Here is a 17,107-nt window from a genome sequence, read left to right as displayed (position 1 = left end):
GTGGGCTGAATTGAGAAGAGATTAATTTGTACGAGTCTTAAAAATATGCATATAGCTGTAGTTTTGAATATGCCCACATGCCATAAAGGTTCCCAACCAACAGCTATGATCGGAAGGGGGGGGGGGAGAGGTCTCAATCTGCTGATAATGAAAGAGAAACAAACTTTTGAGGTGTAGACTTTAATTTGAGGAGGCAAACCAAAAAGTTATGTCAAACTTTTGACAGAATTGAACCTCGCATTGTGTGCCACAAAATTCCATAACTTCCTATGGAAGCACCATTAGGGGAGGCGAGCATGTGACTTCAAGTATCGTGAAAAAGCTATAATTGCTCGTTTTCATAAATTACAACATCCAGATTCTACAACACAAGTCTACTGTATGAGGGCTCAAAGACGCACCTCTGACATTATAACGTAAAGATTTTCTCTATTAACGACTTGGTAGCTCCACGTACCTTGTTAACATATGGAATATATTGTTGAAACGCTGGCAACTCTTACATTAAAGGTATCCCCTATAAGCGACCGGCTAGGAGGATGCGCAGTCAACATATTCTTCTCATTTAAGTAATTCTCATTCCCTTCTTAATAACTGATCTAAGTGCAGAGGGATCATATAATTTAACCTACTGGGAAATATCTGGATATATCTGCCCCATCCTATCTCACACCTCCCACCCCCACACCTCCCCACCCCACACCTCCCCACTACTTCCACCCTCACCTTCAGCTGCTATGAAGAATTAAGTATTGGAGCTTGGGAATTAAGTTTTGGTCATGATATGGGATCTGTGTCTGATTAGGTCAGCTAGTTTTCAAATAAAAAACTTTTTAAACAAAAACATGGTGAAGTATTTTATTCAGTAATTTTGATTTTCATAAACATAAATCAGACACTGTTACTCGATCATTGCACTTAAACATTCCTTTAATTTGTTTATTTAATATTTAAAATGAAATACAATGTTCTATAAGTAAACTCTTTGATGTAACACAAAGCATATATTGGCTTATTCTATTGTTTTCTGGTTAAGTAAAACTACCACAAACACTTAACAGCTCTACAAAAGCTGCAAAAAACCTGAATAGCTGCAAAAGAAATATGACAACTTTTAAACGTAAACTTCGTTGCTGGATAAAACTACATAGTTGATAAAGGGTCAATATGAGACCTTTTAAGATGTTAACCTCATTGCTGGATAAAACTAAGTAGCTACACAAAGTATGAGGTGCTTTTAGCATAAACCTCATTGCTGAATAAAAGTAGCCACAAAGCTCAATAGAGGCATGCTAAACCTCATAACTGGAGTCAATTTGAGGCATATTACATATACACCTCATTGCAGGATAAAACTAAGTAGCTATACAAAGTATGAGGTGCTTTTAGCATAAACCCCATGGCTGAATAAAAGTAGCTACAAAGCTCAACAAGAGGCATGCTTAATCTCATAACTGGAGTTAATTTGAGGCATGTTACATATACACCTCATGGCTGAATAATACTAAATACCTACAAAAGATTAGGAGGTCCTTTTACTGTATATAAACCTCACTGCTTGATAAATCTAAATAGATATGAAGGTCAATATGAGGCATGTTACATATACACCTCTTTGCAGGATAAACTAAATACATACAAAAGATTAGGAGGTCCTTTTACTGTATATAAACCTCACTGATCAATAAATCTAAATAGATACAAAGGTCAATATGAGGCACTTTAAAGGTATACCTCATTGCAGGGTAAATTGAACATATGTAAAGCATGGTGAACAACTTGATTCAATAAAATCCAAGAAACATTCAAAAACAGATACTGTAAAACTACTTTTTTGTACTTGGAAATCATTGAGTTGTTTTCCAAATAGTAATTAGCATTTTAGGAATGGGATGTATATAGACCACTATTTATGAGTTTGGAGTATTTGAATTTTGACATTCTCATGAGAAAACCATAACGAACGATCTTAGGGAGAAGCCAACGTTACCTAGCTTGGTTGGCATATTTACATACATATTAGACACTTACATACATATTAGACACTTATATAGCGCTGCTACATCGAGATCGTAGCGCTTTGACAACTTAGCCTTGGTCATTGGTAACTTGTCACACCTACACACCAAAGTGTGCGCAATTCAATCAATCTCTCCTCGGGCACCACAGTGCACCACAACCACGTGTCCCCTGGGGGACTTCAACCACCAACTGGCACACGCAACTATATTTACAAGTTACCTTACCTCACAAGTCCCCATTTATACACCTGGGTGAAGAGAGGCAATGGAAATAAAGTGCCTTGCCCAAGGACACAACGCAATGATCTGGCCAAGGCTCGAAGCTGTAAATCCTTAGATCACCAGTCCACTGCCTTAACCACTTGACCACACCGCCCCCCATATTTACCTCGCTTTCTTTCTGCCAGCCAACTGCCTTGCCCAAGGACACAACGCAATGATCTGGCCAAGGCTCGAAGCTGTAAATCCTTAGATCACCAGTCCACTGCCTTAACCACTTGACCACACCGCCCCCCATATTTACCTCGCTTTCTTTCTGCCAGCCAACTGAGGAAGCAATATTTAACCAAAGCTCGGTACTTTACAGGCAAAGGGAGATTACACTAACGATACATGACAATAAAAGATTAGATAATTTGTTAACTCTTTCTCTACTGAATTGAGTAAAAAATTGATATGTTTATCATTCTGAATCAAAATTTAATTTCTTGAGATTTGGAAAATCTCTTGAAATATTCTACGAACCAATTGCAGTGGAATTGGCTTTGGCTGGATATGTTGGTAAGTTCCGCAACATATCAATTTCAGAAGCCGCTTACATATTGAAGGTCTTACTGTTCTACCATACTACTGACTAACCATTCCAAAGTCATTTAGTTTCTTGATTTGATCTGACACTCTCAAACAGTACATGAACTGCAAAGTAAAAATTATATGTTTGGTTGAAAATAATCTAGTTTAGTATAATGTTAAGGCAACCAGCAATCATGAACAGCTGATTTATTGATAACTCTGCCATCTCTCAATTTCAAACCCATTATGGAAATACTAAATATAGTGATACCTGCTCCTTCAAAAACTTGGCGATAATAACTATCATCACTCCGCTCCCCTCACCCATCCCCTGCTGCAAAAAGAAAGACCCCATTTATTACAATATACTCCAATATCATACAGATATATTTCTGCCCCCCCAATCTCCCCCTCCCTGGTCCCTCTTCATATCTGTCACCTACCCACCTGGGTAAATGCCACAGTGCAAGTTCAACAAATAATTTCCATCAATTCCAAAGAGACCATGGCTTCTCTCTGTTTATATTTCCTTTTTTTTCTTGCCTGGTTCATTTTTCAATTATTTTCCAAACAGCATGATAGAATACATCAAGATTGAGTAAGCCATGAACTATGATAAAAAAGCTAAGGCAATTCGAAAATTTGTTCTTGTTCCTCATTAACAATGAAAACATTTGCACAAAATGCAATAAATATTAATAGGTTTGTGCAATGAATAATTTCCTGTAAAATGTCTTTGAATCACCACAAATGAAAAAAGTACCATTATCAATATTGCACAAAATTTAACTGATCATAATCAGGTGTTATTAAACTAGTTTATTAATATAGTTCATGACAAAAAACACAAAAGAAAACACTATCGTGCTTACACATACATGTACAGGCACAGATTTGGGAGAATGACACTCCCCCCTCCCAAATCTAAACTTTTCTTTCTGGGGGAGGACCCCCAGATCCCTCTATATAGGTGTTGGTTAAGTTGACTCCAACATGTACTGAGCCCCCCACCCCACCCCTCCCTCCTTCCTTAAAGTCCTGGATCTGCTCAAGAAATATGTATATTTTAATAGTTTGACAAGATAACAATTCTACAGGATGCTTAATTTATATACTTGTTTTGGTTACAAACTTGAAAGCTGCAGCGGCTGCAATATTCCCTGCAGCAAGGCTGGACAATATTAAACAATAGAGGTCATCTCAGCAGACTATTGTGTGAAACTAGTGCATAACACAAAAACAACATAGTACACAGCCCCCTATACCCTTCCCTCAGCATCAATAGTGTCTTGTAATCATACACACTAATAATAATAATAATGTACATTTATACCGCACCCTTATGACACAATTGACACAAAGCACTGGTGGTACTGTGGGGTCACTGGGAATCCCTCCCTTGTCTAATGGCCTAAACCAATTTTCTTTAGCCTTTGAGTGAATTAATTAACTTATTATAAGTCTTAAGATAATGATGATGGTTTTGATTCATTAACTGGAACAATGATAACATCAAGGAAAGTTACTTACATCCACATGTAATTTACATCCATATTTGTTTTTAATTTAAGAAGTCAAGTAGGTTATCACCATGGTTACTGTTCTGCTTTGTGGGTGACGGTGCCAGTGGGTCAAACCCACCGGACATCTGACCGGTCTGCATACTGCCTCTGCCTTGGTTTGTATTTCCATACATTGAATATTGTCCTGTGGATGGCATACCCCCTGCCATTGGTTGAAATTGTCTATGCTGTTGTTGTTGCATTCCCATCATGCCCTGCACTGGCATGCCAGGATTCATTATCATCTGACCTTGATTTGACCTTTGAGGAGGACCCATTTGATTGAGTGAGGGCTTTGTTCGAGATGACTGTGTCTCCAGTAGAGAATCAAATGCAGACATGTCCACTTTAGGTTTGGGTTGATTGTTACTCTGTAAAGATGTTTGGCCTGGATTAGAGCCAATCACATTCATACCACTTGGCTGATTAATGGCAGGGTGGGAGGGGTTGTAGCCCAAGGTGGAGTTGTTCAGGCCTACACCAGGTCCAAGGCCTACACCAGCTCCAAGGCCCAATGAAGAATTGTAATTTGGCTGGGCAACAGACTTGACCTGTCGGTTGATGCTAGAGTCCAACAGCGATGCGGTCAGGTCCTTTGGGTCATTTCTCTTGGGCCCTGATGGCCCAGACGGGGTCTTTGCAGATATGGGCTTTTGCTGTTTCATTCTCTGCTGAAATTCTTGTTCATTTTGAAGCCTCTGTTTTTCCTCCAAGGTCAGTGAAAGCTGAGTTGGCTGGGATGGGACTATTGGACCCCTTCCTGACCCACTTGTCCCAGTACGATCATCAGTTCCAGCATTTGCTGCTCTTAGTTTTTCAGAGCTAGATCCCATGTAGTTCTCCAGACCAAAGCTTTGGAACATTGCCTCCACCTGAAATGAAAAATGAAAGCACAAAGTGTGGTCAAAAAGAGATTTAGCTGTGAGATATGTTTGTTGACCTTCTCAGCTGTTCTGAAAGCGTCAAATTCCAGTACCGCAGTGTGATAATACTAGTAATTATTGTTAAATGAAGGGTAAAAATTCACACAGCTGAGCAAAAAAAAACACAATTTTCACTTTTCATTGAAATGACTTGCTCTGAGGCAGGAACCAATATTAACTTCTCTCAATAACATGGAACAGCCCACCTGATGTAACACTATCGCAGATTCAAAAGGGGATGTGGAAGGTTTAATACCGAATATTGGACACTACTGGTATCTCAACATCAGTACATAATATAGTAGAAAGGAAAACAGCTCACCTCCCCAGACGGCTCCGGTTTAGCTGCAGGCTTTTTCTCCAAAGTAACAAATGGATCAGAGGTTGCACTTTTATCATCTTGAAGTTTCTGTGCAAACTGAAGGGATGTTCTAGGACAAAGAAATGGAAAGGAAAGTTATAAGAACATCAAGAGTAGAGGCTTTCTTGAAACTTTTCCAACAAACTAGTAACTATCTAGGTCGGACCCAGGAAGAGGGCCTGGAGGCCCGAGCACCTTTTAGTGGGACTTTGTGGTACCGGAAATAGCTCCAAAAATATAATCCCACTCAAAGCATGATACATAAGCTCTTAGTTCTATTCTCTGAAATATGTTTTATTGTACTACGTCAGGCCAACTAACTTTTACACTTACTATTTCAATTCTCAAACATTTCACTAATTGAAAACAACAGAGTAGAAATGTAAAAAAAACTCAGAAAACATCTGTGAAACTAACTTATGTTCCTCTTGAAGACTGTTGAGTTGTTCCAACTTTCCTTTGTGGTCTGTTTCAACTTTCGTCACAAGTTCCTTAATGGTAGTCATGTAGGCATTGAACTGAATGAAAAAGATATAAAAATAATAAATTAAACTCATTTCTATGAAATGAGAAATATTTCTGAAACTTACGACCTGGAGTGACAGTTAACTATTTCTCTAATGGCAATTATCATTGTGTAATTCAATGGCTTCTCTCATCTCCACCCTCTTTTGCCCTCTGCTATACCCTCCTCCTCCACGCTCTTCCTTCATCCACCCTCCTCAATCTTCTTCCACTCTCTTCCTCCACCCTCTGCCCCCAAACCTTTATCCACCCACTTTGTCTTCCTTCAACCTTCTCCACCATCTTCCCTCCTCCACCTTCCACCCTTGTCCACCCTCCTCAACTGTCTACCTCCATCCTCCTCCAAACTCTTCTCTCCCCTCCCCACCTCCATCTTCCCTCTTCCACATCTGTCCAACCTCCTCCACCTTCTCCCACCCTCATCAGCAGTCATCCCCCATCCTCCTCCAAATTCTTCCCTCCCCCACCCCCTCCTCACCTTCATCCACCCTCTTTGTTTTCCCCCATCCTCCTCAGCCATCATCCCCCATCCTCCTCAGCAGTCATCCCCCATCCTCCTCAGCAGTCATCCCCCATCCTCCTCCAAACTCTTCCCTCCCCCACCCCCTCCTCACCTTTATCCACCCTCTTCCACCTTCTGCTCTGATCTCTGCCAGTGAATAATTTAGTGTTCCATCTTTGTGTAGCAGCTTTGAAGAGTTTTGTCTTTATAAAATGACTTGGTTACTGTGTAAAGACATTGCTATACATCTTTGGAGTTGTATAGCAGTTTGATACTAGATACATTATTCCCTGTACACACATTAAAATGGTTATGATAAAACAGTCTTCACACCTACCTGGTTAAGATTCAGGCTGTTGTCGATGCACAGAGGGAAAAGGAATGGCAAAACCTTAGTCGCAGCTATATCTTTTGTGATTCCAAGCTTTTTGTGGGATATTGTCATCTTAATGATACCTGTCAACAATAACAAAAAGATGATAAAAACAATAATAAAAAAGAATGTAAATATGAATAATAAAATATGAAAGGATGAGAACAAATATTTTTGAAATCCTTATTCCAGGCCAAAATATTAGTGTTCATCAATTTTTTTATAACAACAACCAGCACATGTCCTTTGATCTCCACACAGACAGCATAGCACTCACTGCCACTGTTTCTACTAGACCAATGTGTTATGCTTTGAAAACGTGTTATATGATGTCATGAAAATTGTTATGTTTCCTATTGAGTTTTGAGTTGCTTATGAGGAGCTGATCTAATAGTCTGTGAGCTAGACTAAGTAGTACAGCCACTTTAATTAACGAGCCTCAGATGCTTTGAGGGTCATTTCTCAATATTTATAAGTGGTAAAGAAATACAACCTGGACCTATCACAGCATCAGTTGAATACAAAACTGATTTTGTGCTTAAATAAATCCTTCAATAACCCCGCCCCCCCCCCCCAACAAATTTTCCAGAGTAAACACATGACTTACCAAGAATTCCCATAAGTACTGCTGGTTCCTTTGAGGGTATCTGCATAACCATAGGCAGTACTTCGTCCAGGACAAACCATTTATCCATATGTTCAAGAAGCTTACCTATGCAGACTAAACAACCCACCCGAGTCTGTTAGAAACAAAAGGGAAAGGTAATATCTAAGTTAAAATTCAGTTTGTTTGTGTATAGTAAAACATATTATTCAAATTCTGGATGGCATTAGAAATTGAGTAAACTAAAAATTATGGAATAGGTTTCTGAAGACTGAAACAATTTCTGAAAATGAATTTATTGCAAAGCAATGATAAAGGGATGAAAATAGCAAACAGACTATTAAAATAAAACAAGCAGTTGCAGTGTCGACCTTTTCTTCTGATTTAAGACAGCTTTCATATTGAGTCCAGTATTGAGTATTGATTCAAGTTCGAGTCAATCCAAGATTATTGTATGTCCCCCAGTTACAGAGTTGTTGAAAATTGACAATTCATAATTCTGGACGTTAAATATGAATGTAAGAGACTGACTTCGGTCAGCTTGCGGCTTTGAAAAGCCAATGAGGCTTCTTCGCGAGTTCCTGCTGGCAGGAGGATCTAAAATACATAAATACATACATATTGATCATGCCATGTCCATTAGACACAAGCTGCATCCCTAAAACTGTAGGTGTCCAGTTAATCAACCTAACCAGCTGGACATATCCTTTCTCAGGATTTGTTTGCATTTTACCTTATTCTATATACTGTAATACTGTTATACTACTCAGTGGACATAAGGATGATGTCATCTCAATGTTAATAAACAAATAAAAAATACTATCTCATATACATACAGAACCTCAAGCCCTCATATTTACATGTTTGATATTTTACAGACCCTATAGCCATTGGATTTAACTTATCCTAGAAAGGACCCATAGAGCATATCATGCATGTACAAGAACTATACTCATTAATGTTAAATATTCTTAGGGGCCATAGCATATTGACATCTATCAAACATGAAAGGAGAAACTGTTACTTTTAACCATGGAGGTAAAAACAGACCTCCCTGCTTTAACATAACTCTTTGTTTCTGTAAAATTACACACAGAGAATTACAGAATTACACACCTTGCTGATGGGCTATCCAGTTCTTAATTAGTTTCTGTTTCAATTCATTAACATTTCTTTCCTAATTTGGTTGCAAGTCTGAAGCAACCATACAGTGTAGCCTTTAAATACATTCTTTCATTGAAATAGAGAACAGTCTATGTCAATATGAAGGCTTGAACAAAACACACACAGAGACCTCTCCTACCGCTCCTCTTCCCCTGTTGGTTTCTTTCTTTCTTCTCTCCATCCCTTGTCTACTAATCCCCTTACATCTATCTCTTTGTGTTCACCATGCTCATTAACCTGTCTGTATTCGGTGTGTGTGTTTTTGTCCCTTCTGTTACTCTTACTTGTCATTTAGCCTTTAAAGAAGATCCTGCTAGGATCGAAATGTCAGGCCAACTTACTTTTACACAAGAAGAGAAACCATCACTTATAATTTTTTAGATACAAGCTTAAATGACAAGAAATAAAATCTTGACTCACAGAAAGTCTGTCAGTATCCAGGCAGAGTTTTTTGATTCTTGGAATGATGGCGTGCTTCATGGAGGACAGTTCAATCATCGCAGCGAATGTCGGTAGAATAGTCAAACATAACTCCTGAAAGTAAGAATGGTTTCCGACTCAGTCATGAAGTAATTCAATAAAAACTACAACAACATTTAGAAATAACATAATTGTATGACATAGCTTAACACTTCTGACCGATGAGACTCACTAAATTTAATAAAAAATGCATGATTTCCTAGCAACCTTATCAAAGATTTCTGAATACTATTATGAAAACAATCAGCAATAGGTTACAATAATAGCATTAGTCTGGATCTCTTTATGCTAATTGGGCTATACTGAAAATGTTGACTACAGTAATAAAAAGATTGCTCAATTTCTCAAGGTAATTTTAAATTATGTGACATTAATACAAAACCCTAACAATGCATTTCTATTTGGATACTTGTAATGCTAGAAACAACATGTTGCAAACACAAGACATGTGGCTGACAGAGTTGTAAACAGGTATCCCAAAACCCAAGGTTACATAAAGTTATCAAAAGCATGACAATTTCTTCAGGTCATTTAATACAATGCCTTAAAAAGAATACCAACACTAACTCCCTCCTCCTTACTCATCCATGCCCCCCCCCCCTCCCCATTGGAATTCCTTAAACTACCTTATTAACATGGAGCTTTTACTGGAAGACTTGGCACTGTCCAACCCCTTCCTTTTGCCCCTCCCCCACCCCTGCCCACCCAATCCTGTCCACAGGTTATATGATACCAACATCCCCTACCTGTATTTGTGGTGATGGTGCTTCTAGAGCTCGGTACACCATCGGGAGTACATGGTGCTTCACATCTTCCTTTGGTGTTTTGGTCAGCAACAAGTCCATCCTCTGCATGAATATTAATGAGATCTGAATCGGCTCCTGAAGTTTGAAAACTGGAATGAGCTCTGGAAAAACTAGCCTCACATATTCATCGTTGGTGCACTGTTCTGTTATCAGGAGAACGTTCGGCAGGACAAACGGGATCATATCTGGGTTGTAAAATTCTTTGCAGAGACACGGTAACACCCTTTGAAGAATCACTCTCTAAAAACAAGGAAAAATACATACAAAACATTTCGTTGTTGAGAAATGCTACCCCAGGAAACATATTTGTACAGTTTAATGTACATGAGGGTAACATTCTTTTTAGAACCACTCTCTAAACAAGTAAAATTCAAGACTTTTTGATAAAGAACAGTGACAGAGGAAACATGTTTATCAGAACATTTTAGGTAAATTTGAAGTTGAGATTCCCATCATAACAACACATGTGAATATAAAAACCAGGTCAAATCACAGAACGGTGATCTGGTTTAATAACTTACCTTGGGAAGTTTGGATAAAATTTTGGGCAGGCCTTTGAAGAACTTGGATTTCTGAATATTTTCCTGCTGGAATAACGTATCTAAGTACTGAAGGGTCATGGCACCAACATCATCAAAGTAAGGAATCTGTAAACAAGTTAAAACAAAATATAGGAATCTGTTTGGTGTACACCAATCAATGTTATTCACCTACTCCATCCTCCCCCCCCCCTTGCCTCCCAAAGCATGACTTATCATCTTGTGTGCAATTGTAAGTAGGAACGACATGACTCATGAGTTATCATCTTGTGTACAATTGTAAGTAGGAACGACATGACTCATGACTTAACATCTTGTGTACAATTGTAAGTAGGAACGACATGACTCATGACTTAACATCTTGTGTACAATTGTAAGTAGGACTGACATGGTTCATGACTTAACATCTATTGTACAATTGTAAGTAGGACCGACATGGTTCATGACTTAACATCTTGTGTACAATTGTAAGTAGGACCGACATGGTTCATGACTTAATATCTTGTGTACAATTGTAAGTAGGACTGACATGGTTCATGACTTAACATCTTGTGCACAATTGTAAGTAGGACCAACATGGTTCATGACTTAACATCTTGTGCACAATTGTAAGTAGGACTGACATGGTTCATGACTTAACATCTTGTGTACAATTGTAAGTAGGAACGACATGGTTCATGACTTAACATCTTGTGTACAATTGTAAGTAGGACTGACATGGTTCATGACTTAACATCTTGTGCACAATTGTAAGTAGGACCGACATGGTTCATGACTTAACATCTTGTGTACAATTGTAAGTAGGACCAACATGGTTCATGACTTAACATCTTGTGCACAATTGTAAGTAGGACTGACATGGTTCATGACTTAACATCTTGTGCACAATTGTAAGTAGGACCGACATGGTTCATGACTTAACATCTTGTGTACAATTGCAAGTAGGACCGACATGGTTCATGACTTAACATCTTGTGTACAATTGTAAGTAGGACCGACATGGTCATAACTTAACATTTTGTGTACAATTGTAAGTAGGACCGACATGGTCATAACTTAACATTTTGTGTACTATTGTAAGTAGGACCGACATGGTTTCATGACTTAACATCTTGTGTACAATTGTATTTAGGACGGACATGGTTCATGACTTAACATCTTGTGTACTGTAACAGGTCCTTCATATTTTTGATTATTTTGTCCTTTCAAACATCACCATACCTTGGACAGCTGGTCTGCATCTGGTCTCACCGTCGGTGTTGCACTGAGGAGCATTTTGACATATTCTTTCAGGCCTTCAGGTAAACTCCCCAGAGATGTAAAATTCAGTGCTTTCAACTGTAAAAACAGAGAAAACATGGGAAATAGAAATAAAGGCCCCATCATGCATTCCAAAATGGAACTAACCAATTCTTCACTCTACAATCTATTGTATAGTAAACAATCACACAATCACGATGATGTGTTTTGACCGATAAGCCTCAAATGTTTACAATTACAGGGAATTTATTCTTTTTTTTCTGTTTTCACAATCAACAGATTTGCCTAAAACAGCATTCCTTGACCTTTTCCACTACTCTCATCCCCCAAGCTGTTGAATAAACTTACCAGCTGTGGATGAATTTATTCTTTATGGAGATTTTTTGTATATGCCTATTGCATTGAACCCACTGAAGAAGTCCTATGTTGCACCTTCAGGGACTTAAGCCAATCCCAGGACAAGAAATGCTGACCTAAAGTCTTCTATGATCTCACAAATGTAAACACTATATTGATTACCACCGTTATTTCTTTTAAGATAAATATTGAACATAGCCTACCACATACAACATTTCCTTGATTAAAAAATTTTTTTTTGTTTACTTCTACCGTCCCTGAGAATGATTCTGCCACCCTTAAAGATCACTTCTACCAACCTGAGAACAGTTCTGCTTGAAAGTTCTGATATTTTCATTGTTTTGATAGAGAGGTTTGCCTTTGTTTACAGTGGAATACATGAGCATGCCCAGAGAGAACAGATCACTGGCAGTGTCACAACTCAGTGTCAGAATGTATTCCGGAGCCAGGAAGTTTAAATTTGGTTGAGCAACTGGTGAGAGTCCATCTTCCCATTCTCCAGCCGAGAATGTTGCCTGAGGAATAAAAATAAATGACCAAGAATATCTTTCAAATATAATTTGAAAATAGTTTTATATCAAATGGTCCAAATAAGTCAAGAAGTAACATTCCACTTGACAGTAAGATGCACAGTGGGTTTAATCACCTGCACACTACAAATAACTTACATACATCATTAACTGAGTGTTTGAAATTATTTTAGTTTTAAATAATACAAAAAGAAGACAAACTATGCCACTGTTATGAAACACACAACATCAAAGCATTTCTTTGTAAATAATTATTTGGTTGAGTTTTTTGTTGTTGTAAAGAAGTAAAATTGAACTGCAGAAATGTTGTCAAATATTTAATATAGTTTGATACAGCAGACTAGTGTGCATGAAGAGGGTCATATTTTGTCTATCTATGCATGTATCCTCATAAAAAAAAAAAACATATATGACTACTTCATAAATTTGTGTCACTCCAAAATGACAAAGAGATGATATTGTAGCATACACAATATAAATTCTCTAATCATTAAAAAGGGGATGAAATTGTTCCTAACAAAGGAATTCCTTATAATTCAAATTCATGTCATGACTGCTAGAAGGACTTTTCCAAACTTTAATTGAAAGAAGATCTTTCTTTTAAACAAATGAGCTGTGCTTTTATCTGAGACAGAAGAAAACCATAAATGGAAGCTGATAAAGTTGAGGTATGTTAATATAATACATGTGCATTATGTGTGCACTATGACATACATAGGACTCAATAATCACAGGATCATAATACCGTGCAGCCTGTGTTAACTCATGGCATTGTTACCACACAACAAATAATACTGTGCAGCCTGTGTTAACTCATGGCATTGTTACCACACAACAAATGTTTACCGGTTGCTCTGGTGGGCTGGAAGACTGGATAAAGAAGTCAAACCCGGTCAACTTCCACGCTCCATTGGTATTCAGGATTATGTTTTCAGGGCAAATGTTACCATGGATCATTTTGACACTGTTGTGGAGAAACTTTAGGGCTTCTGTAACCTGTATTGTGATAGAGAAAATGTATGAAATAGAAAACAACAAATAGTGACAAAGACTAAGTGTGGCTGTAGCAGAAGATAGACAAATGATGTATTATCATTAAGCAAATCAAAACACTACTTTACTGTAGCTGAAGAAGTCTAAATGAAAAAAAAATAATAAGTTTGAACTAGTTACATAAACTTTTTCTTTGCTGTAAACATTGATAAGTCAAGGGCACTGATCTACCTCCAGCAGTCCATACAAACCAAAGGTTCTACATTAACTGCAGCCACTCATAAAAACAAACCAAAGGCTCTTATTTACAGTACCTGTAGTAGGATCATATCCAAGCAGTACCTTAACTTCAGCAGTCCATACAAACCAAAGGCTTTACGTTAACTGCAGCCATTCATAAAAACAAACCAAATGCTCTTATTTACAGTACCTGTAGTAGGATCATATACAAACGGTACCTTAGCTTCAGCAGTCCATACAAACCAAAGGCTCAACGTTAACTGCAGCCATTCATAAAAACAAATCAAAGGCTGTTATTAACCTGTAGTAGGATCATATCCTTACCTGAAGCAGTCCATACTTGATCTCAACCTCAAACAGTTCATGTTCTGTCAATTCTGGTGGTAGAGGGCTTGGCATATTTTCCCGATCTCCCAGTAAGTTTGAAAGACTCGCAAAGACTGGTTCGGTTGCAAATGCTATGCTATCCCTGTAATGAAACAAAATTACAAAATTTCTATGAATTTCCTAAGTACTACAGCATTTAGAGAATAATTATTTATACAAACAGTTTCTGAACTCATTCATTAAACAGGCTCTGCACTTTTTGATATTTCAACATGCTTATATAATTATAGACAGCTGAGGAATGGTCTTAAGGAGGATAGGAACAGCTTGGCAAGAAGTTTCTGTGTGATGGAAGAGTTGCTTTATAGGGGGCTTCAGTTAACCAAACACCTTCTGTGTATGCCCATGAATATCATTTTTTTCAGTCTCGATAGCTAGACAGTCTCTTAAAGGGTGTGAAGACTCGCAAAAAGAAACGTCTAATGCCGGTAATCTGACCTAGTTTCGAATGAGGTGTAACAGAAGTGTTAGACACCACCATCAATCCCAGAAAATACACACGCAGCTTGCTACCCTCGGTAATTAGACACTAGTGTACAGTCAGTACATACAGCTGCAGTCAATACCCACAGCACAGTGTATAAAACGATACAGCGATGGACATCTCAGGTCCAGCTAAAGATTACAAGGTATCACGTTTCATTACTGTCTGCATTTTGTAGCGACACGAACAAAACATCACTCGCAAGCAACGGAAAGTTAACTTTTTCAGATTGGCCACACACGGTTTGGGGCGAGTCTTCAATGCCTTTAATTTCCATGTCTAATTACATAGTCAGTCTCTTAGTGAAATTCCCTGTCCAGTCTATTATCATAATTCCCTATTTCTCACCTTGACTCTTCAAGAGGATGTTCGACAGTCAATAAATTGGGATGACGAAGTCGTGTCAGCTTAGTTGGTCCTTTCTTCAGTGTTTCCAAGATCTTATCTCGATCCTTCCTTGCAAATCTGTCCAAATATTTCTTTTCCAAATAAAACAGTGAAACTTTCTGCTTGGATGTTTTTTTAGTTCCTTCATATATCCTCCAGAGATGCCCTGGGCCTGCACTTGCTATATGAGGGCCCACCTCAAATTCCCTGGTAACAGGATTGCCAATGAGGCCCCCAACAGTACTCTTGAACTTGTTAAACATTTCCATTATGGCTGGAATGGTGCCAGAATCTATAAGCATTGAAACATGATAAGAAATATTATAAGAATCTGTAAGATTTATGACATAAGAACTATAAGATTAAAAGGGATACTTCTGAGGAAACTTTAGTTTGCCTGATGATAATAGAGGATTCTATTCTATGCATACTAGTGGAATTAACATACTATAAATAAACGTAAAGCAAACAAAACAGGCATGATATCCTACTTGCACACCTTTTCTGTTTGTAATTTCTCCAGTCTTTGCCATGCATATGGCAGACAACAGAAAGAGTGAAGGTGAATGGACACAACATTAATTAATGCTAGCCTACTTACTACTAGCGTACTTACTATAACTTTATGGAAAAGAGATTGGAAAACGTTCAAAGAACGGGTCGTACTTCCGCAAACAGGGCACTGCACAGTACGTAGTCAGTGTTGTAACTACACAGCCGACTGCTTTACACAGTAGTACTAGTAGTAGCGGAACTGGTGTATATGATATAGGCCTATAGACAACCTACTACCAACCTTTTCATGTGAAACAAAATAATATAGCGGCTGTGTGTTGTGTGTATGAATAAATGGATCGTCGGCGACAAGAGCTAATTTGAGAATGTTTCAGCTTGAAGACTAGAAAACATTAACAACCAAATACATCGACGTAATTTTGGTTACTGTTATTGTTAATCGGTTATACAGTATAGGAGAACCCGGTATACGTGTTGGCCTCTCTTGGTAAAGTGTACTACGACGCCAGATAAAAGCTGAGTCTTTCATGTACTTTTCTGAGATTTCAAATTTCACAGACATAGAGCAGGGTCAATATTAGACATGTCCATTTTCAGCGAAACAAAACATGATATTTTCATCATACCATGCTAAGTTAGACAAGGAAGATAATTTCGGTGTTCTTGTATAATTTAGGGCCGGGGACAACAATATTTTTAATCCTATAGCCACGCCAACAAGGAAAGTATTTTAACGGAGCTGAAACACGGAGTAAACTATACCCCCGTGAGCTGAGAGAACTCTCTGAATGACTGGATGGATGAATGACGGTGGGACAGCTAACACCCCTCCCTTCCCCTCCTGGGCATTGGAATGTGTCAAGCACTTATACCCAGAGTCGCAGGCGCGTGGCGGGGAATTTGCCATGGGAGGGGCGAACCTGTAGGCAAACTATTAGAGCCGTAGATTCGGCACTGGAAAATATCAGAGCCGTATATTTAGCGTAGCGCCACCATATGTTGGCGCGAAGCGTACAAGAAAATTTTGCCCGAAAATGCCTCCCAGATCGCTGGAAATGGCACTTCCCAGGCCTTGTAAGGTGCATCTAAGGATTTTCTATTTTGAAATTACTAGCGATATCATAAAAACATTTTTAAAAAAATGCTCAAAGGGGGGGGGGCGGCCGCCCCCTTCGTCCCCCCCCCTTCGCTGCGCGCCTGCAGAGCCGGATACCGACCTCAATTATAACGCCACCAAGCACAGGAATGTATGACTTCAATTCATAAATGCATTCTGCACATTAAATAAAGGCTACTTTAAC

General features: G+C 38.5%; 1 protein-coding gene across 1 annotated transcript; it reads right to left on the bottom strand.

The window, feature by feature from the left end:
• Positions 1 to 844: 844 nt before the first annotated feature.
• LOC139969906 (SCY1-like protein 2) lies at positions 845 to 16,395 on the bottom strand. The gene is made up of 14 exons (XM_071975294.1): positions 16,087 to 16,395; positions 15,252 to 15,582; positions 14,357 to 14,501; positions 13,646 to 13,795; positions 12,569 to 12,784; positions 11,874 to 11,990; positions 10,635 to 10,760; positions 10,054 to 10,353; positions 9,248 to 9,361; positions 7,667 to 7,799; positions 7,024 to 7,142; positions 6,077 to 6,177; positions 5,621 to 5,729; positions 845 to 5,247 (listed from the first exon to the last, which is right to left on the bottom strand). The coding sequence occupies exons 2-14, from the start codon at positions 15,557 to 15,559 to the stop codon at positions 4,375 to 4,377; spliced, it is 2,811 nt and encodes a 936-aa protein (XP_071831395.1). The 5' UTR covers positions 15,560 to 15,582; positions 16,087 to 16,395; the 3' UTR covers positions 845 to 4,374.
• Between the last annotated feature and the right edge of the window lie 712 nt (positions 16,396 to 17,107).

Source organism: Apostichopus japonicus, chromosome 7 (assembly GCF_037975245.1).
Source record: "Apostichopus japonicus isolate 1M-3 chromosome 7, ASM3797524v1, whole genome shotgun sequence".
Taxonomy (NCBI): domain Eukaryota; kingdom Metazoa; phylum Echinodermata; class Holothuroidea; order Aspidochirotida; family Stichopodidae; genus Apostichopus; species Apostichopus japonicus.
The sequence above is the reverse complement of the archived record's forward strand: the minus strand, read 5'-3'. Positions and strand labels throughout refer to the sequence as shown.

Bases quoted from the DNA above. Each gene is read 5' to 3' on its own strand.
- LOC139969906 (XM_071975294.1), bottom strand. From the start codon at position 15,559: ATGGAAATGTTTAACAAGTTCAAGAGTACTGTTGGGGGCCTCATTGGC. The intron at 13,796-14,356 runs GTAAGGATATGA...ATCACAATACAG, and splicing joins TCAAGTATGGACTGCTTCAG to GTTACAGAAGCCCTAAAGTT. The intron at 7,143-7,666 runs GTAAGTCATGTG...TATTGTTGACAG, and splicing joins AGTACTTATGGGAATTCTTG to GTATCATTAAGATGACAATA.